At 44.3% G+C, this 22,950-nt stretch overlaps 1 protein-coding gene across 1 annotated transcript in view; it reads left to right on the plus strand.

Annotated features, from left to right (window-relative positions):
- The window catches only part of DNHD1 (dynein heavy chain domain 1), a 150,888-nt gene that overhangs the window by 119,050 nt on the left and 8,888 nt on the right, over positions 1 to 22,950 (plus strand). Inside the window, 11 exon segments of the mRNA XM_078146212.1 lie at positions 361 to 841; positions 13,936 to 14,121; positions 14,689 to 14,841; positions 15,299 to 15,477; positions 15,970 to 16,485; positions 16,487 to 16,942; positions 18,236 to 18,413; positions 20,301 to 20,420; positions 20,717 to 20,930; positions 21,177 to 21,268; positions 21,667 to 21,816. Of these exon segments, the coding sequence (XP_078002338.1) occupies positions 361 to 841; positions 13,936 to 14,121; positions 14,689 to 14,841; positions 15,299 to 15,477; positions 15,970 to 16,485; positions 16,487 to 16,942; positions 18,236 to 18,413; positions 20,301 to 20,420; positions 20,717 to 20,930; positions 21,177 to 21,268; positions 21,667 to 21,816 (2,725 nt within the window).

Raw genomic sequence — 22,950 nt, forward strand, 5'->3', positions numbered from 1 at the left:
GAACCAGCCACCTAACTTCTCCAAACCTTAGCCTCCAGAGAATCATGAGATTTGTAATACCCATCTCATAGGGTTGTTGTGAAGCTATAGAAATATCAGCTGGGATTGGTAGTTGTAGTAGAAGTAGTAGTAGTCATAGTAGTAGTAGTAAACAACAAGAATAATATGCCCCAAAAGGCTAGGTAAACTGTCCACTCTTGTCTCTCTTTGCCCAAGAAACTTTTTTCCTAATCACTTTCTTCCTTTAGCCCCATTTCCTTTTCCCCTTTGTCCCTATTTTTTTCTTCCCTCCTTTCTCCCTCTCTCCCAACATGAGTCTGCTTTTCTCACTTCCCATTTCTTCCATCTCTTCCCTTTCAGAAGCTGAAAGGGAACTGTCAGACAATACCTGGAGATGCCCTGCTCTCTGCAGCTGCCATTAACTACCTGGGCCCTTTCCCATCCAGAAGGCGCCAGGAGATCCTTGACAAGTGGTTGGCACTGTGTTCAGGTCGCCAGGACCATCTGGACCCAGATGATGTGGCCTTGGAACTGGACCGAGAACAGGGCCTACCAAGAGACTTGGAAGACTTCCAGATACCCACCCTAACACCCTTCAGCCTCTTGTCAGTGCTGAGCTCTGAGACTGAGCAGCACCAGTGGGACCGGGACATGAAGCCTCGTGCAGTGCCTATACGCCTGGCTGCCCTCCTCCTTCGCAGCCCCACTCACAGATCTACGCGACGTTGGCCCCTGATTATCGACCCTGAAGGCCAGGCCTCTCTCTGGCTGCTGCCTCTGAGCCAGCAGGATAATGAAGATATCCTAGAAATATCCCAGTATCTTGATAGACATGAGAAAGGTATCTGGTTTCCTAGAAAGGATTTCTAGGGTTGCTTCTCCCAGGAATCACAGAATTTTAGAATTGGGGTAGCAGAGATAGGGTGCTAAAAGAAGGTACAGTGTAGTTGGCTACCTTGACCCAGGGCGCTACTCAATTTGCACACGATCACTTCTACCGTTTGATCTCTTTAGCCTTGAAACTAGGCCCAGTAGCTGTGCCTGTTGGCATGATGATGAGTTAGCTTTTGGTCTGAGGCAAGTGAGCAGGGAGGTTCCAATAGCCTGGAATTCTTTAGGCACTCTCTCTTTTCGGGAAAAGTTATTGCTTATCAAGCAAGCATTTATTACACACCTACTGTTGTGTCAGGGACTGTGCTAGGCAACAGGGATACAAAGACAAAGGGGAACAGTCCCTGCCTTCAAGAAATTTACATTCTAACTGGGGAGACAATATGTGCATATAGAGGTGCATACAGAACACTTGTATGGGTAACTACAATCATACATAGAGCAGATACAAAGTGTATTTGGAGGAGGGCACTAAATGAAGCCAGGGAATCAGGAAAGGCATTGTGTGGAAAGAGGTAATTGAGCTGACCCTTGCAGGAAACCAGGGATTCCAAGAGGGGAAGGTGAGAAGGAAGAACATTCCAAGCATGGGATACAGCTACAAAGGCACAGAGAGGTGACATAGAATGTTACGTGTGAGTAACTACAGTTAAGCTAATGTGGCTGGACCACAGAGCACGTGGACAGGACTTATGTGTAAAAATGGTGGAAAGGTATATTGGGGCCAGGTCATGAAGAGTTTATGATGTCAAGCAAAAGAGTTTATCCTAGAAACATTAGGGAAACTTAAGCTTTATTTAATAGGTTGAGGGTGACATAAGCAGACTTATGCTTTGGGAAAAGCACTTTAGAGTGGAGAGAGACATAAAGCAGGACCAATTAGAAGGGCATTACAAAAATTCAGGCCAAAGGAGATAGGGGCTTGGATGAGTAGAAACGTATGGCAGCTAGGTGGCACAGTAGATAAGAGTGCCAACCCTGGAGTCAGGAAGATCTGAGTTCAAATTCAACCTCAGACACTTGCTGGCTATGTGACCCTGGGCAAGTCTATTTAACCCTGTTTGCCTCAATTTCTTCATCTGTGAAATGAGCCAGAGAAGGAAATGGCAAACTGCTCCAGTGTCTTTGCCAGGAAAACCCCAAATGGGGTTACAAAGAATTGGGCACAACTGAAAATGACTAAACACACACACAATATGAATCTGTATATGTATGTGTGAGAGTTGTGTGTGTGTGTGTGTGTGTGTGTGTGTGTGTGTGTGTGTGTGTGTGTTTGTATATGTATGTGTATATATATATACATACATATATAATGTGTCGATAGAAATTATAAGATCTGGCAAGTGCTGGGATATGTGGAGTGAAGGAGAGTGAGGAGTCGAGCATAGCACCAGGGTTTCAAGCTTGGGTGACTAGAAGGATAGTAGTATCTTTGACAATAACAGAAAGGGATAGAAGAGGATTGGAAGAGGGATGGGTTTGGGAGGAAAGATAATTCTGTTTTGGACATGTTGAATTTGGGATGCCTCTGGGTCATCCAGTTTGAAATGTTCAATAGGCAGGTGGTAATGTGAGATGAGCTCAGGAGAGTGATTAGCACAGGACAGAGTTATCTACATAGAGATTCTGTCCATGGGACCTGATTGAGGTCACCAAGAGAGAGAATGTAGAGAGAGAAGTCCAAATATAGAGCCTTGGGAAACACCCACAGTTAGTAGAAATGATATGAATGAAGATCCATCAAAGGAGACTAAGAAGGATTGGTCAAATCAAATCAGCAAGCATTTATTAAGCACCTGTTATATTCCAGGCACTGTTCCTGTCATGGAATGATAGGAATGATATGTTCAGATAAAAGAATTTCATAGCTCTTGATCTTCCATTGCTATGGAAGTGGAACATTTGTTGGGGATGGCAAGATCAAGAATGTGACCATCCCTGTGTGTAGCTGAGGTGGAATGAAGGAGGAGAGCAGGGGGGGTCTTCTCTCAAGTTAAATCATGTGTGCCTCTGCTCTGACTATCAGATGACTAGACTTGGAATCTGAACACATGAGTTTGAATGCCAGCTTTTTCAATCATCTATTAATTGCCAAATCCAGTGACTTTCCCCCCTCAGTTTCTAGCCTTTTTGACCTCAGCTACACAGCTAGGTGACACATTGGATAGAGTGCCAGGCCTAGAGTCAGGAAGAACTGAATTCAAATCTGGCCTCAGACACTTACTAGCTGTGTAACCCTAAGCAACTCACTTAACCTGTTTCCCTCAGTTTCCTCATATGTAAAATGAGCTCGAGAAGGAAATGACAAACCATTGCCAAGAAAATCCCAAATGGAGTCATAAAGAGTCAGACACGGCTGAAAACAACTGAACCAAACCAAATTGAACATTTGACACTGCTGATCAAACTCTTCTTCTAAATACTGTCTCCTCTCTGAGTTTTTGTGACCCTTCTTTGTTCTGCTTCTTTTCCTACCTGTCTGACTGTTCCTTCATAGTTTCCATTGCACATTTATCATGTTTTACTTCCTGTCAATAGGTATATCCTATGTCCTTACTCTCTACTACTCACTCTCTTGGTGGACTAGACTGCTAGTTAGTGCAGTGGATAGAGTGCTTGATCTGGAGTCAAGTTTGAATATGGCCTCAGATATTTGCTAGCTGTGTGACCTTGGGCAGTCACGTAACCTCTGTTTACCTTGGTTTCCTCATCTGCAAAATGGGGAAAAATAATAGTACCTACTTCCAGGGTTGTCATGAAGACAAAATGAGATAATATTTTAAAAGTATTTTATGAATCTTAAAACACTGTGTAAATGCTAGCTATTATTATTAGTTGTAGTATTCTCATCTGGTCACATGAACTACTATCTCTTTGCAGGTGACTCCCAAATCTAAGTATACAGCCTTCTTCTCTCTCCTGAACTCCAGGCCCACTTCTCCATTTACCTGCTGGACAGTTCCATCTGGATGTTCCAAAAGTATCTCAAACTCAGCATCTCCAAAATTGAACTCATTATCTTTCTACTAAGCAAGCAGTCTGCTCTTTTTGTGTGTCACAGATCCCTTTGGCAGTCTGGTGAAGCCTGTGGACACCTCAGAATAATGTGCTGTGTTTTTTTTTTAATAACTGAAGAAAATGTTAAATTTAAATTAGAAGTTAGTGTAAATAAGGATTTTTTTCTCTTCCAAGTTCATTGACCCCCTGAAATTTATACATGAACCTGTTAGGGATCTGTGGACCCCTGGTTAAGAACCTTGCCCTAAGCAACTTCTCTTTAACTATTTCTGTTTAAATCACCATCATCTTTCCCCTTCTGAACTTTGCAATTAAGGAGTTACCTTTGATTCTTTACTTTCCATCATTCCACATACTCCCTATAATCAGTTGCTAAGCCTTGTTGATTACATCAACTCAACATTTCTCACATCTATCACCTTATCTCTACTCATACTACAGCCACCCCAGTTTAGGACCTCACCACTTGTCACTTGGGTTGTTGCAATAACCTTCTACAATCATTGGTACCTCTGAATCGAGTCTTTCATTTTTCCAGTCCATCCTCCACACAGCTGCCAAGTTGATATTTCTAAAGCTTGTGTCTGACCATGTTGCTGCTTTGGGGCTAAACATATCCTAAAGGTTGACTGGATCCTCTGCACATTTATTTTATCTAATAGCTACTGGGTCTTCACAGCTGCAGAGCATTCCCTTTCTTCTTCTTTAATTGATTCTCTTTCACACCGCACCTGCTGTTCTCTGTGTGTGTGTGTATGTATGTGTATATGTGTGTATATATATGTATACATATATATATACACATATATACATATATATACATATATATGTATATATATATATATATATATATATATATATATACACACCCTCTCTCTTAAGCCTCTTATATCACCCTATGCCCTCCTCAGAAGAAAACCTTGCCTCCAACTTTACTGAGAAAATTGTATTCATTCATCTTGAGCTCTCACTTCTCTACTGTTCAATGTCTTGAAACCCCTTGATATGCTTGTTCCTCATTTTATTCTCTATTGTTCTAGGCTCTTAATAAAACATCCATTCTCCTTACCAAGGACAACCCCTCTACTTGACCCCATTGCTTCTCATTTCTTCCTGGAGCTTGTCCCCTTCTACCATTCCTGCCACCTCCCTCTCCAGTCTGTAATTTCTCCTTATCCACTGGTTCCTTTTCTCCTTTCTATAAACTGACTTGGGTTTTCCTGTCCTTGAGAAAAACTTTCACTTGATCACTTGAGTTGCAGATATTTCTCCCTCCCTTTCTTCCTCCTTCCCTCCCTCCCCTCCCCCCAAGACAGCAAGCAATCTGATACAGGTTATACATGTACAGTCATATTAATCATATTTCCACATTAGTCATATTGTGAAAGAAGAATTAGAACAGAAGGGAAAAACCACAAGAAAGAAAAAAAATACAAAAGAAAAGTGAAAATAGTATGCCTAGATCTGCATTTAGACTCCATAGTTCTTTCTCTGGATCTGGATGGTATTTTTTTAAATTAAATAATTAATTTATTTTTAGTTTTCAACATTGACTTCCACAAGATTTTGAGTTCCAAATTTTCTCCCCATCTCTCCCCTTCCCTGAACCCAAGACAGCGTATATTCTGATAACCCCTTCCCCCAATCTGGCCTCCCTTCTATCACACCTCCCCCTTGTTTTATCCTCTTTCTCTTCTATTTTCCTGTAGGGCAATATAGATTTCTATACCCCATTGCCTGTATATGTTATTACCCAGTTGCATGTAAAAACAATTTTTAATATTTGTTTTTAAAACTTTTGAGTTCCAAATGCTCTACCTGCCTCTCTCCCCACCCACCCTTATTGAGAAGGCAAGCAATTCAATACAGGTTATACATATGTAGTCATGCAAAACACTTTCATAATAGTCATCTTGTGTAAGACTATATTTCCCTCCGTCATATCCTGCCCCCATTTATTCTATTCTCTCCTTTTACCCCGTCCCTCCTGAAAAGTGTTTGCTTCTGATTGCCCGTTCTTCCAATCTGCCCTCCCTTCTATCATCCCCACCTCTCTTATCCCCTTTCCCCACCCTACTTTCCTTTAGGGCCAGACAGATTTCCATACCCAATTGAGTGTGTATGTTATTGACTCCTTAAGCCAAATCCAATGAGAGTAAGGTTCACTCATGCCCTCTCATCTTCCCCCTCTTCCCCTCCACTGTAAAAGCTTTTTCTTGCTTCTTTTATGTGACATAATTTACTCCATTCTACTTTTCCCTTTTTCCTTCTCCCAGTACATTCCTCTTTCATCCCTTAATTTTATTTTTTAGATATCATCCCTTCATATATATATCATTATATATACATGTAAATATAAATGTCATCTTTCCATGTAGGAATGTAAACAGCTCAACTTTAATAAGTCCCTTATGCGTTCACTTTCCTGTTTGCCTTTTCATGTTTCTCTTGAGGCTTGTATTTGAAAGTCAAATTTTTTATTGAGCTCTGGTCTTTTCATCAAGAATGCTTGAAAGTCCTCTATTTCATTGAGTATCTATTTTTTCTCCTGAAAAAATTTTGCTGGGTAGGTGATTCTTGGTTTTAATCCTAGCTCCTTTGACCTCCAGAATATTATATTCTAAGCCCTCCAATCCCTTAATGTAGTAGCTGCTAAATCATGTGTTATCTTGATTGTATTTCCACAATACTCAAATTGTTTCTTTCTGGCTGCTTGAAATATTTTTCTCCTTGACCTGGGAACTCTGGAATTTGGCTATAATATTCCTAGGAGTTTTCCTTTGGGGATCTCTTTCAGGAGGTGATTGATGGATTCTTTCAATTTCTATTTTACCCTCTGGTTCTAGAATATCAGGGCAGTTTTCCTTGATAATTTCTTTTTTTATATATATAAATTTATTTATTTTTAGTTTTCAACATTCACTCCCACAAGTTTTTGAATTCCAAATTTTCACCCCATCTCCCCCCTCCCCACACCCCAAGATGGCATGCATTCTGAATATCCCTTCCTCTAGTCTGTCCTCTCTTCTATCTCTCTCCTCTTCTCTTATTCCCTTCCCCTTCTATTTTCCTGTAGGGCAGGATAGACTTCCGTACCCCATTTCCTGTATTTCTTATTTCCCAGTAGCATGTGAAAACATTTTTTTTAAACATATGTTCTTAAAACTTTAGGTTTGAAATTTTCTCTCTTCCTCCCTTCCCACCCACCCTTACTGAAAAGGCAAGCAACTCAATATAGGTTGTACATGTGCAGTTATGCAAAACACTTCCTAGTAGACATGTTGTGAAAAACTAACTCTATTTCCCTTAATCCTATCCTGCCCTCCCATTTATTCTATTCTTTCTTTTGACCCTGTCCCTCCTCAGAAGTATTTCTTCTGATTACCCTTTCCCAATCTGCCTCCTCTCTATCATCCCCTGCTCTCTTGTCCCCTTCTCCCCCTATTTTCCTGTAGGGTAAGACAGATTTCCATACCCAATTGAATGTGTATGTTATTCCTCCTTAAGCCAAATCCTATGAGAATAAGATTCACTCATTCCCTCACCTTCCCCTTTCCCCTCCACTGTAAGAGACTTTTCTTTTCTGTTTTTTTTTGTGAGATAATTTACCCCATTCTACCTCTCCCTTTTCTTCTCTCGAGTATAATCCTCTCTCATCCCTTAATTTTATTCTCCAGATATGACCCCTTAATCTTCAACTCACCCTGTGCCCTCTATCTATCTATACTATATATACATATAATTTTTTTCCTCCAACTACCCTAATACTGACAAAGGTCTCATGAGTTATAAATATCATCTTTCCATGCAGGAATGTAAACAGTTCAATCTTAATAAGTCTCTTATGATTTCTCTTTCCTGTTTACCTCTTCATGTTCCACTTGAGTCCTGTATTTGAAAGTCAAATTTTCTATTCAGCTCTGGTCTTTTCATCAGGAATGCTTGAAAGTCCTCTATTTCACTGAATGACCATTTTTTCCCCTGAAGGATTATACTCAGTTTTGCTGGGTAGGTGATTCTTGGTTGTAATCCTATCTCCTTTGCCCTGAATATTATATTCCATGCCCTGTGGTCCTTTAATGTAGAAGCTGCTAAATCTTATGTTATCCTGATTGTGTTTCCACAGTACTTGAATTGTTTCCTTCTGGCAGCTTGTAATATTTTCTCCTTGACCTGGGAACTCTGGAATTTGGCTATAATATTCCTAGGAGTTTTCCTTTGGGGATCTCTTTCAGGAGGAGATCTGTGGATTCTTTCAATTTCTATTTTGCCCTCTGGTTCTAATATATCAGGGCAGTTTTCCTTGATAATTTCTTGAAAGATGATGTCTAGGCTCTTTTTTTGATCATGGCTTTCAGATAGTCCAATAATTTTTAAATTCTCTCTCCTGGATCTATTTTCCAGGTCAGTTGTTTTTCCAATGAGATATTTCACATTGTTTTCTAATTTTTCATTCTTTTGGATTTGTTTACTGTGTCTGATTTCTCATAAAGTCACTATCTTCCAATTGCTCTATTCTAATTTTTAAGGAAGTATTTTCTTCAGTAATCTTTTGGACTTCCTTTTCCATTTGGCCAATTTTTCTTTTTAGGGCATTTTCTCCTCATTGGCTTTTTGGACCTCTTTTGCCATTTGGGTTAGGCTATTTTTTAAGGTGTTATTTTCTTCAGTATTTTTTGGGTCTCCTTTAGCAAGCTGTTGACTTGTTTTTCATGATTTTCTTGCATCACTCTCAGTTTTTCCTCTACTTCCCTTACTTGCTTCTCAAAATCCCTTTTGAGCTCTTCCAAGGCCTGGGACTGATTCATATTTTTCTTGGAGGCTTTGGATGTAGGAGCTTTGACTTTGTTGTCTTCTTCTGGTTGTATATTTTGATCTTCTTTTTCACCAAAGTAAGATAATATAGTCTGACTCTTTTTGCACTGCTTGCTCATGATCCCAGCCAATTACTTGAGTTTTAAACTCTTTGTTAAGGTAAGAGTCTGCTTCCAATGTGGAGAATGTACTGTCCCAAGCTTCAGGGGTTTGTACAGCTGTTTTCAGAGATACTTGTAGGGACCTGTAAATTTTCAGTTCTTCCAAGGTGGTATGATAAGGGGCGAGGTGTTTACTCCTTTCCTGGCCTGTGACCACAAGTACTCCTTTCTGTCCTGTAACTGTGAGGAAAGGTTCCTCTCCACAGCCGCTCCAAGCTCCACCACACCAGCGTTCCTCCTCACCCCAGCACTGCCGCCCAGAACTGTGACCCCGATCCAAACACGGGCCAAGCAAGAGATTCCTGCCTCAGCACTGGCAAAGAGATCCCTGCGATCCCTCTCTGATCAGCCACTGGATTCCCTCTCAGTCTGTGGGCCGGAACTCGGGAAGCAGCTGCCCCCTGCCAGGGCCACGCTCTTGGGGAATGGAGCTGAAACCCCACCTTCCTGTCTCAGCACCGACAGAAACAGACTTTTCCCACTGACCTTCTAAGTTGTCTTTGGCATTCCTGGATTGAGGAGTCTGGAAAGCCTTCACAGCTGCCCAAGATTCAGTCCTCTGAGGCCTGCTCCAGGTTCGCTGCGGCCCGGGCGCCCACGCTGCGCTCCCAGCTGGGCGCGATACACTTTTCTGATCAATCATCCAGGTTGTCTTGGGCTGGAAATTTGTTTCACTCTGTCTTTTTGTGGGTTCTGCTGCTTCAGAATTTGTTTAGAGCCATTTTTTGTGAGTATTTGGAGGGGTTTGGAGGAGAGCTCAAGCAAGTCACTGCTTTCACTCGGCCATCTTGGCTCCACCCCCTGGATAATTTCTTGAAAGATGATGTCTAGGCTCTTTTTTTGATCATATCTTTCAGGTATTCCAGTAATTTTTAAATTCTCTCTCTTGGATCTATTTTCCAGGTCAGTTGTTTTTCCAGTGAGATACTTCACGTTGTCTTCTATCTTTTCATTCTTTTGGTTTTGTTTTATTGTTTCTTGATTTCTCATAAAATCATTAGCTTCCATTTGCTGCATTCTAATTTTTAAGGAATTATTTTCTTCAGTGAGTTTTTGGACCTCCTTTTCCATTTGGCCAGTTCTGCTTTTTAAGGTATTCTTTTCCTCATTGGCTTTTTGCACCTCTTTTGCCATTTTAGTCTATTTTTAAGGTGTTATCTTCTTCAGTATTTTTGGGGTCTCCTTTAGCAAGCTGTTGACTTATTTTTCATGATTTTCTTGCATCACTCTCATTTTTCTTCCCAATTTTTCCTTTACTTTTCTTGCTTGCTTCTCAAAATCCTTTTTGAGCTCTTCTGTGGTCTGAGACCAATTCATATTTTTCTTGGAGGCTTTGGATGTAGGAGCTTTGATTTTGTTGTCTTCTTCTGGTTGTATGTTTTGATTTTCTTTGTCTATAGTCTGAGTATTTTTCTGCTGTTTGCTCATTTTCACAGCCAATTACTTGACTTTTAAACTCTTTGTTAAGGTAGGGCTCTGTTTCCAGAATGGAGGGTGTATTGTCTCAAGCTTCAAGGGTTTTGTGCTGCTGTTTTCAGAGATAATTCTAGGGATCTGTAAAATTTCAGTTCTTCCAAGGTGTTTAGTGTTAGAGGTGTTTACTCTTCTCCTGGTCTGTGCTCTGGTCTATGAATGACCACAAGCACTCTTTTCTGCCTTGGAACTGTAAGGAGGATTCTCTCCCTGCTCTCATAAGCTCTGCCACACCAGCACTCCTCCTTGCCCAGGACTGCCATCCAGGACTGAGACTCAGATTCAAGCATGCGCAAAGCAAGAGAATCCTGCCTCAGTGCCAGGAAAGAGATTCCTGCAATCCCCCTCTGATCAGCCACTCGATCTCCCCACCATCTGTGGGCCAGGAGCTCTGGAAGTAGTCACTGCCACAGCCACCACCCCAGTGCAGGGGCCAGACAATGCTCCTCTCTCATCCAGGTCTGACAGACCTTTCCTACTGACCTTCTAGGTTGTCTTCGGCATTTGTGGGTTGAGAAGTCTGGAAACTGCCACAGCTGCCAGTGATTCCATCTTCTAGGGCCTGCTCTGAGTTTGCTGGGGCCCAACCTGTGCTGGCATGTTTTGCACTAGACTACGATCCTCTCTCAGACTGGTGTAACAGAACTTTCCTGTTGATCTTCCAGGTTGTCTTGGGCTGGAAATTTGTTTCACTCTCTCATTTTGTGGGTTCTGCTGCTCTAGAATTTGTTTTGAGTCATTTTTACAGGTATTTGGAGGGGTTTGGGAAGAGAGCTCAAGCAAGTCCCTGTTTTTATTCCACCATCTTGGCTCTTGGATAGTATTTTCCATCCTGAGTCTTTTGGAATTGTCTTGGATCATTGTATTGCTGAGAAGAGCTAAATCTATCACAGTTGATCATCGTACAATGTTGCTCTTATTGTGAATAATGTTCTCCTGGTTTTGTTCACTTTACTCAGCATCAGTTCATGTAAGTCTTTCCAAGTTTTTCTGAAATCTGCCTGCTCATCCTTTCTTATGGCACAATAATATTCCATTACACATTGATATACCACAACTTGTTCAGCCATTCCCCAATTGATGGGCATCTCCTCAATCTCTAATTTTTTGCCACCACAAAAAGAGCTGCTGTAAATATTTTTGTACATGTGGGTCCTTTTCCCTTTTTTATGATCTCTTTGGGATACAGACCTAGGAGTAGTATTGCTGGATCAGAGGGCATATACAATTTTGTAATCTTTTGGGCATAGTTCCAAATTGCTCTCCAGAATGGTTGGATCAGTTCACAACTCCACCAACAATGCATTAATGTTCCAATTTTCTAGAATTAGATTTAGATTTGATATCAGGAAAGAAGACCTAAAAATCAGACATATCTAAAAATGAAAACGGATTTCAGGGGAAAGCATTGGACTTCCCTGTCATTGAAAGTCTTCAAGCAATCATTTGTTGGGCAGGTTGTATGAGGACTCTTATTCAGGTACGAATTGTACTAAATGACTTCTGACTTCAAGTTGCAATAGACATTTATTTATTTATTTGTTTGTTTATTTAAGGCAATTGGGGTTAATTGACTTGCCCAGAGTCACACAGCTAATAAGTGTAAAGTGTTTGGTCTGAGACCGGATTTGAACTCAGGTCCTCCTGACTTCAAGGCCGGTGCTCTATCTACCACCTAGCAGCCCCCAACATTTTTTTTTTGTGAGGCAATTGGGGTTAAGTGACTTGTCCAGAGTCACACAGCTAGTGAATGTTATGTGTCTGAGGTCAGACTTGAACTCAGGTCCTCCTGACTCCAAGGCCAGTGCTCTGTCCACTTCGCCACCTAGTTGCCCCTGCAATAGACATTTATTAAGTGCTTTCTATGTGTCAAGCATTTTGCTAGGTGTTGGGATTCAAAAACAAAAAAGGAAAATAATCCCTGCTCTCATAGACTTTACATTTTATTAATATGATTTGCTTATCAAATGTATTCTCCTTAAGTGAATTCTCCAGGAACCACTTGATGTTTTTCCTTGAACTTATTTATGTATCAAAGACTTCAACCTGGTGTTTGGTTTTGTTTGGTTTTGTTTTCTTGGTAGGAAACTTGGAAGTTTTCACCTTGCATCTGCACTCTGGGTTGCATGATGTCTCATGGGATGCTACTTTTAATAAGTCTTATCCTTTCTCTAAATCAGTGAGGTCTCAGTAATTGGTAATCAGCATCAGTTTGCTCATTTAAGTGTTATAGCAGTCTCTTTTAAGAATCATTAGATATCGGGGCAGCTAGTGGCGCAGTGGATAAAGCACGGGCCCTGAGTTCAAATCCAGTCTCAGACACATAACACTCTTAGCTGTGTGACTCTGGGCAAGTCACTTAACCCCAACTGCCTCACAAAAAAAAAAGAAGAGAGAGAGAGAGAGAGAGAGAGAGAGAGAGAGAGAGAGAGAGAGAGAGAGAGAGAGAGAGAAATTTTTAAAAATGAGAAATAAAGAATCATTAGACATAATAAGCAAGACCCATAAACCAGAATATCCAAAAATCTTTCCTCACTTCCTATCTCTTTGCTATACCTAGTCATCACCTACTTGTTTTCATGTGGGAGTTTCTTGGGTATCACTGCTGAGCCAGTCTGTACATTCACTTCACCTCCTGCCCCTGCCAAACTGCTCACATACAAGCAAAGGGCAATTATTATCAGTTTGCTAGCTGGCTGATTCCTGGTCTGTCCAATCACTAGACAGAGTTGACAAACTGCAGAGGTTTTTGTGGCCCCTCAAACTCATTATACCTTTTAGAATCCTTAGCTTTCTTCAAGGCTGAACTCGGGTACCATATCCTAAAAAAGACCTTTTCTTGTTCCCTTAATTGTCAGTGCTCTCTTCCTGTTCAAATTATATTTGTAGACTAGTAGGTGGGCTTCAAGAAAGAAGGCTTCTTGAGGTAGGAACTGTTTTTAGAACCTAGCACAGTGCTTTGCAAACAGTTGTCACCTAAAAAATGCTTGTTAAATCAAATTTGAATATGAATTTCCCCCAGGTGCTAACCAGCCAGCCAATCCTCTAGTATACATTAGAATGTAACGTGTGCCTATGGCTCCTCATGCTCCCAGTATATGACCTCTTTACTCTTCTTCAGTTACCTCCTTTTTCTTCTCTTTTTCATTCTCATCTCCTTTCTCAAGAGGATGAAGAACAATCAGAGAATTTCAGATTTGTCAGGAAGGCCATCTACTCCCATCCCTCCCCATCCCTAAACTCTGTCCCTTCCACAAACCTGATGTAAGGGAAAAGGTTTTCTTAGATCAAGCCTGTATCTACTTCTTTGCAAATTCTAACCATTTCTCCAAGTTCTGCAGCCTCAGTCCACAAGGAAACCAAAACAATTTTTTCACCTTGTTCCACCTCTTCCACAGTTGTTCTCATTGATCTTGTATCTCCCTTCCAGAAACATCCTATCCTTTCCTTCATGGGCACCTCTCTCTCAAAAATGTCTCCCTTTCAGAGACATCCTTATGAGACTGGACCTCTTGGTTGCCCTGAAGGCCAGAGTTGAGGTTCTTAATGAGAAAGCACCTCTGGCCCTATCTCTTAGGGAACACCACTGAGAAGGACAGAAAAGGTAAAAAGGAAGAGATAAAGGAGGACAAGGCATGTGAGGAGGAGGAAGATGATGACAACATATCCACTCCAAGCATGACCAGTTCTGCAACTGTCTTCAGAATGCTTTCAGCCAGTGACCCGAATCTTGGAACGGAACTGCTAGAAGCAGCTGCCAGTGGTGAGAACTGACCTCTTGACCACTGCCCCCTTGGGGCTGTCTCTATGACCCCCTTGCCCACTATTTTTTCAGCCTCCTTTCACCCTTTTCCCACAGTCACATATCCCAGTATCAGTCCCCAGACGCTTCCACCTTTCCAGAAACTAACTTCTTAACAGTCCTTTTTGTCAACTGAATGAGAGGTCATAGCAGGGGTGTAGAAGAAAGATTTCCCTAGGTGACCTGGGGCTGGAATGCAACATAGCTAGGCCCTAAGGTGGACAGAGCTAGTGGAGCTGGAGCTGGGAGTCTGATGAGAGTAGGTGTGGCCATGGCAGGTGTGAGCACTGGATTTGTGATCTGAAGGCCTAGACTCTGCTACTGAACGACATTCGTAACATGAAGAGGTCATCTCCATCTCTTGGCTTCAGTTTTTTCATCTGCGAAGTGAGAGGGTTGGACTAGATGACCTTTGAAGTCCCTTCCTATGATCTATAACCTGGGAGAATGTCCAGGTGGGAGCATTCCCTGAGGTCTGTGTCTGGGTTTGTTAGAGGCTGAGATGAGGCTCTGGGCATTTCTTGGCAGGTCTGCCAGTGCTGCTGAGCAATGTGGAGCTGGGTCTGTGGTGTCCTGAGTTGCAGTGGCTCCTTCAGAGGGAGCATCTATGCCTTCCTGCAGTGCATCCCAACTTCTGCCTCTACCTGAGCACCAAGCTGCGCCTTGATGCTTTGCTAACAGGTGAGGCCTAGACATGGAGGTTGGTGTGGGGTGACCTTCCCCATTTTTCCAGGATTATTTGCTGCCACCACTCAAGGACTCTTCTGCTCCATCTTCCCCAGCCCCTTGCTACAAGGTTCAACCCACTCCACAACAAGGTTGCATATATGCCCCAAAGTGTTATAATATGAAGCATGAGATTCACAGGCTAGATGGAAGTTAGAAGATGAACAGAGACATAGGGAGCAGTGGCTGAGCTAGGGGCTGGGAACAGTGGCTACAGAGAAATGGGAGTGTGGGGTGAGGGTAGACAGGGATAAGTCAGGGGTTGAAGCCAAAGGCAGAGGAGGAGGGAAAATAAAGGCCGATAGAGGTGGATGATAGGGAAGGGGTTTGGCAGAGGCAGGGGAGGGATGGTTTTGGGGCTTGGGTACGGAGAGCATGTTTGTGGGTAAAGCTGAATGGGGCCTATCTCCAGGTCTGAACTCAGAGACACTGAAGGGTATGAATATAATAGATATGCATATGATTCAGGAGGTGGTAGAGGAACAGCTTTTACAGGAGATCATAAAAGCTGAGAGGCCAGAGTTGGAAACAAGATGGCATAGCCTGGAGCTTAACATACTGGATGCTTATGATCAGGTTCAGGCTACTAAGGTGAGTTTGGGCCTGGGCCTGGGAAACAGCAAATAGGGAGGAATCAGGGGAAGAAGAGTAGGAAGAATAGAAATGAGGAAAGAGCACTAGGAGAGAAGAGACAGGGACCTAGTAAGGCAGAGGTTCTTAACCTTTTTTGGGATTATGATCCCCTTTGTCAGTCCGGTGAGGCCTGTGGACTTCTTCTTAGAATAATGTTTTTAAATGCAAAAAATAAATGACATATAGAATCATAGAGGAAGCCAATTATATGGAAATAAAATCATCCAAATGTTTTTTGAAAAACAAATTCACAGACACCAGGTTAAGAACCACTGCATTTGAGATGAGATAGCTGTCCAGGGAAAAACAGGGTCAAGGGTCTTGGAAAGGACAAGGGGAAATATGAGAACTGTGATCTACAGGGGATGGGAAAAAGCATGTTTGGGGGGAATGAAGGGGGTGGGTAACAGAGGCAGCAGACCAGGCTTTGACCAGGAGGACCTCATACAGGAAAAGCTCCTGGGGCTCGTGTTAAACACAGAAGTGGACCAACTAGGCCAAACCTGTTTCCTGCGGGAAGTGGTGTGCTACCAGGCAAAGCTCTACCAGCAGAATGCTTACCTGGAAGAGTTGAAGGAGATGGAGGCCCAAGAGTTAGAGTCTCGTATAAATTACTGGCATGTGGCTCATCTCGGCACCACCCTCTCCCAGGCCACATCCCCTCTGCAGAATTTACACCCCCTCTACCCCACGGCCTTAGACAACTGTCTGACTGTGACATACCGTACTCTGGCCAGCACTGACCCCCAGCTACCTCCGCAGCATGGTGAAGACCCGGACTGCCACCTTCAAGGGCTAGGAAATCGGCTAACACGCCGGCTGCTAAGTAATACCCTGACCTCCTTGCAGCCCCATCATGCACCCCTAGTAGGGGTCTTTGGTGCTCTAGCCCTGCTACAGCTAGCTGGACAGGCATCTGCCTTGGAGAGGCTGGCACTCTGCCCGGGACTCACAGCCTCCCCCAGTGGTGAACAAGAATGTGCTGAGCTCAAATGTCACCTGCCCTGCCTGGCTACGGCCCAAGACCTGGCAGGAGTGTGGATTGCTGGAGCTGCTGCCCCCTTTCATAGGCCTGCGGGCTTCCCTGGCTGCCCACTCACGTGCTTGGCAGGAGTACCTGAGATCACCCTCCACGGTGCTGGGCCGAACACCGGGCATTGGTGCCATGCCCCTGAGCTTACTTCAGAAACTGGTGCTATGGCGGGTGCTACGACCAGAGCGGCTGGTTGGTGCCCTGGCTGACTTTACCACCTGCCTCCTGGGACGGCCGCTGACTGAGGATAAGGATCCAGCTATGAACCCCTACAAGCTGAGCTGCCCAAACCGGCCCCTGATCCTGTTGGTGCCCCCACCGGGCCGCCCCACTGCCACCTCGTACCCTTTACCCTTCATCTGGAAGCTGGCACACCACCAGAAGCAGGAGGTGAGGCTGGAGATCTGGGTAGGGATACCTGAAACTACCCTTTTAGCACTAGATGTACAACCCAGGACTGGGTGCCCCTCCTTCCTGACTCCTTTTCATCTTAGGTGACTCCTAGACAACTCATGGTTGCTACCACCAAGTTAGTTAGAATGTTTTATGGTAGAGCTGTAACATCTCACCTAGTCAGTGTCCACATTTTACAGAGAAGTACACTGAGGCCCAGAGAGTGTGACTTGACCAAGATAAAGCAGATGGGAAGGAAGTAGAACCTAGATCTCTTAACTCCCAGCCAGAGGTTCTTTCCCCAATTTCCCAGACTCCAAGCAGGGCACAGTCTGAGCTAAGAGCCTTACTAACATCAACTGGTCCAGCAACGTGAGACTCGGATTGACTGACACTCAGGAGTGAGTGAGGGACTGAGTCATGCCATTCTTCCCTTTTCCAAGCTGTGAGAAACGAGTGCTCCCTGCCTGTTTCTATGGCAGCATGGGTTTCAGTCATCCCCCTTCTCCCCACTGTATCAGCTTGAAAAGCTCCTTCACAACCAGTAAGGGCCCAACTCTCCCCATTTCCCCTGTACATTTCACCCTAAATTGAGGTAGTTCACTCCTGTAGCAGCCTTTTCTCCATTTGCCCTCTTGCACCTTCACTGACTCTGTATTTCTTCTAGCCAATTAAATGAAGGCTCCTTATCACTCTAAATCTGTGCACAGCACACTCCAGAGAAGTCCAGCCCCAAGCAGGCACTGGCTGAGCATGACTTCTGACCACCTCTCCCACACACTCATTCTCCCAACCAAAGAGCTTCTCTTACCCATCTTGCTCACCAGCTCAGGTGTCAACCCTTGCAGAGAGCTACAGTCAGCTCACTCTCTCCACTGACACTCCTATAGACATCCATCATGTGGCTGTAGGGCTCTTTCAGAGGCGGCCGAGCCAAGGACTGTGGTATGACCCTGTGAAGTTCCAGGGTTAAAGGCACCACAGAACCCTTTCAGTAGCAAATGGGGGTGGGGGTTGAGTCCAGAGAAGTCCATACCTGGCTCTGAGCCTTTGCAGACAGATGGTGATCAGGTGACATTATCCACCAGACCCTGGTTCTCTCTCATTGCTCTCTGAAAGGCAAAGGCTGGGTAGGAGAGAATCGTTTCTTTTACATAACCTTCAAAGTAGCAAGGGAGGGATTGTAATTTGTTTCCTCAGTAAAGGTAGTGGGGGCCACCTTGTGGTTACCTGGAGTTACGGGACCCCTAGAAGCTACTCAAAGCATGCCTATCTCTCTTGGGGCAAAAGCATCTGCAGGTCATTGGACTGGGTTCCTCTCTATGGGACTCTGCTCAGGCTGTGACCACAGCCCTGACTGAAGCCATGCGGAAGGGCCACTGGATAGTGTTGGACAACTGCCATCTGATGTCTTGTTGGCCATCTGAGCTCCTGGAATCCTTGTTGGGAATGTTAGATGGGGCTCAGGGTAGGTGAGCCTGCTGCCCCGTATCTGTACCCCACCTTGTGTCTGTGCTCCCCTGGCATCTGTACGCCCTTCTCGTCTGTGTGTTTGTCCTTGGCTGTGCCTTCCTTCTGACTACATTTAGCTCATGAATATAATCTCTGTCTGTGTCCCACTTTGTGTCTTTTGCCTCTTCAGGAATGTGTCTCCTCTATCTTGTTGCCCTTCTGTCTATTCCTTCTGTTTGTGCCTCCCTAGTGTTCTGTATTCCTGTCATGTTTGTTCCCCTTTTCATGTTTGAGTACCTCCCTTCATTTATGTTAGCCACCCACCCTCATGTGCTTCTGTTCTTATGTCTGCCTCCATTGTATCTTTGTTCCTTCCTTATGTCCATGCCTCCCCTTTTCTGCATCTCTGTGGCTCCTTGTGTGTGTCTGTGTTAGCCCTCATGTTTGTCTCCATCTCATTGCTTCACAATGCCTCAGTCCCTAATGTCATGTTCATGGCTTGCTTTGTGCCATGATCTCCCCCTTCTCTCGCATGTAATGTCTAGGTCCCTCCCTTTATATCTTTTTTTTTCTTGATTGTGTTCTCCACATTTCTGTGTGTCTCCCTCCTAGTAGTGTTTTCCATATCTAGCCAATCTCCTGACTGTGTTTCCCACAAGTGTATTTCCATTTCCTCATGTCTTTGTCCTCTTATATCTTTGTTCCCTCCTTATGTCTGTAGCCCTCCCCTTGTTTCTGTGTCTTCATTTATATTTTTCTCTCTCACATCGAGGCCCCTCCCTTCCTATAGCTTTCTCTCCCTTATCTGTGTCCCCAGAATGTGTTTCCCGCTTCTGCCTCTCTTCATTTCATTATTCTCTCTGCTTTGTCTGAGTCTTTGTCTTATCTGTATTTCTGCCTTACATGTGGCCCCTACATATCTGGGCCTCCTCATGCCTATGCCTTCTCCTCCTCAAGGTCTGTCTCTCCCTTCAGCGTCTGTGGCCCTTTTCTTTGTGTTGGCAAAGTGGCAAAAGCAGAGAGAAGGAAGAACTCTTGCCTCCAGAGGCTCCAGCCAGCCCATATCTGCAGTAGCCCTGTGGGCCAGGCCCTGTGCAAGTGAGAACTGGGGATACAAAAAGGGGCAGAAATCAGCGAGACAGTCTAAGTGGCAATCCCCTTGTAGGCATTTATCGATTGTGTGACCTCTGGCGAGTCACTTAGCCTCCATGTCCAATGTGAGTGTTGGACTAGGTGGCTTCTAAAGTCCAGGGCTCCAGAGTCAGGATCCCTTCATTTCTTTTTCTCTTGCTTCATGCTTGTGTCCCTCCCTTTGTGTCTGTGTCCCCTCATGCTTCTATCCCCTTCATGTTTTTGTTTCTCCTACTGTGCCTGTCCCTGTGAATACATGCCCCTTTTATGTCCTTCACTGTTTCCCTTCCCTTGTGTTTGTGTCTCCCTCATGTCTGTGTCTCTCATGTTGGTGCACCCCTCAAAGCTGTTTTCCTTCCATATGTATCTTTGATCTTCTATCAGTGTCCCCACTTTTCTGTCCACCTCATGTCTTTGTCCCTCCCCTTTGTGTCTGTGTCTCACTCATGTCTGTGCCCCTGCCCTCATTCCTGTGGCCCCCTAGTGTCTGAGCTCCCGCTATGCAAACATCCGCCTTCATATCTATGCCCTTATGTTTGTGTGCAGAATTCTGTGTATTTGTGCTATGTACTCATGACTTTGTTTCCCTTTCACGTATATATTAGCCTCATGCCAGTGTTCCCCACTTATGTGTATGTTCCCCCATAACTGTGACTAACCATGTCTATGTCTCCTTCATGTCTGATATAAAAATCTATAGCCCCCTTCCTGGGTCTGTGTGTTCCCCATGCTTTGGCCATTCCACATGTTCCTGTATTCCATGTCTCCACAGTGACATCAGAAGTTTTGCCACAGGTCTTGCACCAATCCATGTCTAGACAAAACCTAATTATAAATGAGAAGTTCCGGCTATGGCTTATTTCCTCAGTTAATGCAATTGGCTCCCTTCCAGGTGAGGATGAAAGCCCCTTAACCAGAATCCTAATTGAATGGGGGGAGGAAGAGAAGAGTAGGGTGTTGCCCAGGTGCTAGCCTCAATGGAGGATAGATGGTGGGGACTGTCTAAGGCACTGCACTGAGCAGAAGAAAGGACTGCTGTCTAAGGGATATCATTTGGTGGCAGTAGAGGATCATAGGCTGCTGTCCAGGCTTCTTTCCAGAGTAAGCATGAAGATTTCCCTTTGAAAGTTGATTGGCCAGAGTTATGCTCTGAGTCATGCCCTCTCCCCTTTCTTTCTTTCTTACTAGTGGCAGTGGTACAGCACTCAGTTCCTATATTCTGGGAGCATTCACTAGAACTGGGCCACATCTTGATATGCAGCCTACATGAAAGACAGAATTCCCTGGAAAATCCTAAACCCTCAGTGTCCCTAACCCTGTCTGTGCCAGTGATGTTCCTGCACAGCCTTCTGCTGCACCGCCAGCTCTATGGGCCCTGGCTTCAGGCCAAGTGTGGCCAATGGTAAGTCACCCATACCTGAAGGCCCTTTTCCCCAGGCCTAGGGCCATTGATGGTTTGACATGCCCCCAAGCCAAGCCAAGCTTTCCTTCTGCCCATCGCCTGACTAGGGAGACCCCATCTGGAAAAGGCTTTCTCTTGCTTTTTTTAAGCCTTATCTTAGTCCCATCAGTCAGTTCCCATTGGATCTCATACCTCCTGCCACCATCCTCTTGACCCTCTATTTCCTCTCCACCCCCATCCCAACAGGAATCAGATTATCCTGGAACAGACTCTAAAAACACAGGAATGGATATGGAAGAAGTTCAGCAATCACTGGGTGGCCCTGCAAGAGCTGACTGGCAAGACCCTGCCCCTGCCCCTTCCTTGCAGCTTCATATATAGCCTCTCATGAGGTTCCTGTCATCATTCCACTAATCATTTGTCTTCCCTTCCTTGCCCTTTGGCTAGCTTTGTTTTCTCCTATCTTTCTTCTATCTCTCCCCAATCTTTGGCTTCCTCTGAGTCCCCTCCATTTCTGTTTCCCTTTTTCCTCTCTTCTTTTTCTGGCTCCCATCCCACCCATCTTTTAGTTTTCTTTGTTTTCCGCATTCTTGATTTCTACATCCCTCATCCATTCTCAGGAAAGGGACCTGCAACCTGAGTATCTTCTTCCTGGTGCAGAGTCCAAAGGCCAGGCAGGGGGTAGATGTGGTTGGAGTACAAGGATTTGAAAGTGCCTGTGGTTCTTGTCCTCTAGGAACAATTTTTTATGGAGGACATGTGGCTGATCCCGAAGACCAGGCTGCCATACTCGGTCTTGTCCAGGCCTGTCTGAAACCCAACAATGAACTGAGACCCTACAGTTTTACGCCACAGAATCTGCTGGCTAGCCTTATACCATACCCAGGTAGGGCTCTGGGCAGAGTGAGAGATGGCCAAGTATGATCCCCAACCCTATTGGGGAGATATGTGTGTGAAGGATCGAAACTCATAGATGAGGGGTGGGCTCCCATCTGTGGATAGAGGCATTGGTTATCTGTATTTGGGGATGAAGTGAGTAGGACTTGGTGTATATGTGTGATTCTGTGTCTCTATGTGTGTGTATGTAAGGTGTCCTATTTCTATATGTGTATGTATGAGCCTGAATCAGCATAGGTGAGAAGAGGTCCTATCCCTGATGCACGTCTTACTGTGGGGATATTCCGGTCTTGTGTATGTGAGACCCTGTCTGTTTGTATGTTCTGGGGTGTGTGTGGGGGGGGTATGTGTGTGTATATATATATGTTCTGGTGTGTGTGTGTGTGTGTGTGTGTGGTGTGTGTGTGTGTATAGATCAAGGCTCTGTCCTTGTATGTGTGTGTGCTTGGTAGTTATGGTGTCCCTATATGTGGGAAGCCAAATCCATGCGTATGCTCAAGATATAGGGGAGGGAATGCTTTCTCTCTCTCTCTCTCTCTCTCTCTCTGTATGTGTATATGAAAGGGATTATATTATGTCACAATGTATGTCATGTGTGTGAGGCTGGACAGGGACAGGGGACCAGTGCAGGGAATAGGATGGGAGAGAGATTCAAGTTAGGGTAGATAGAAGATTTGTGTGTGAGAAGGTACTCCACAGGGAAAGGGGAGGAGGGGTATCATTGGCCTCATCTTGTAGTTCTGGAGGCTCTTTGGATTCACATTTTGTGTCCATCATAGCTCAGAGCATCAGGTTGTCCTTTCTCTCTACTGGTTATCCTTAGCAAAGGGTTGTTGTTGCTGGTGGTGGTGGGTGTGTGTGTGTGTGTGTGTGTGTGTGTGTGTGTGTGTGTGTGTGTTTTATCTTGATTCTTTGGATCAAGATGTGATTCACATGTATTCTCTGTATTTCTCCCCAAAATCTCTTCCTCTGGCTCTGTGTTAGCAGCCAGGATTTCTTTCAGCTTATATTGGGGAATTTTGGTGGAAAAATTAGACTGACTTATCTTCCCAAACCACAGTGATATGTTTCTGTTTTGTAACCAGCTTGAGTTCCCATCCAGTCATGGGGTTCAGAACTTCTG

The sequence above is a fragment of the Phascolarctos cinereus genome, unplaced genomic scaffold, assembly GCF_003287225.1.
Source record: "Phascolarctos cinereus isolate Bilbo 61053 unplaced genomic scaffold, phaCin_HiC Scaffold_726;HRSCAF=1367, whole genome shotgun sequence".
Taxonomy (NCBI): Eukaryota; Metazoa; Chordata; class Mammalia; order Diprotodontia; family Phascolarctidae; genus Phascolarctos; species Phascolarctos cinereus.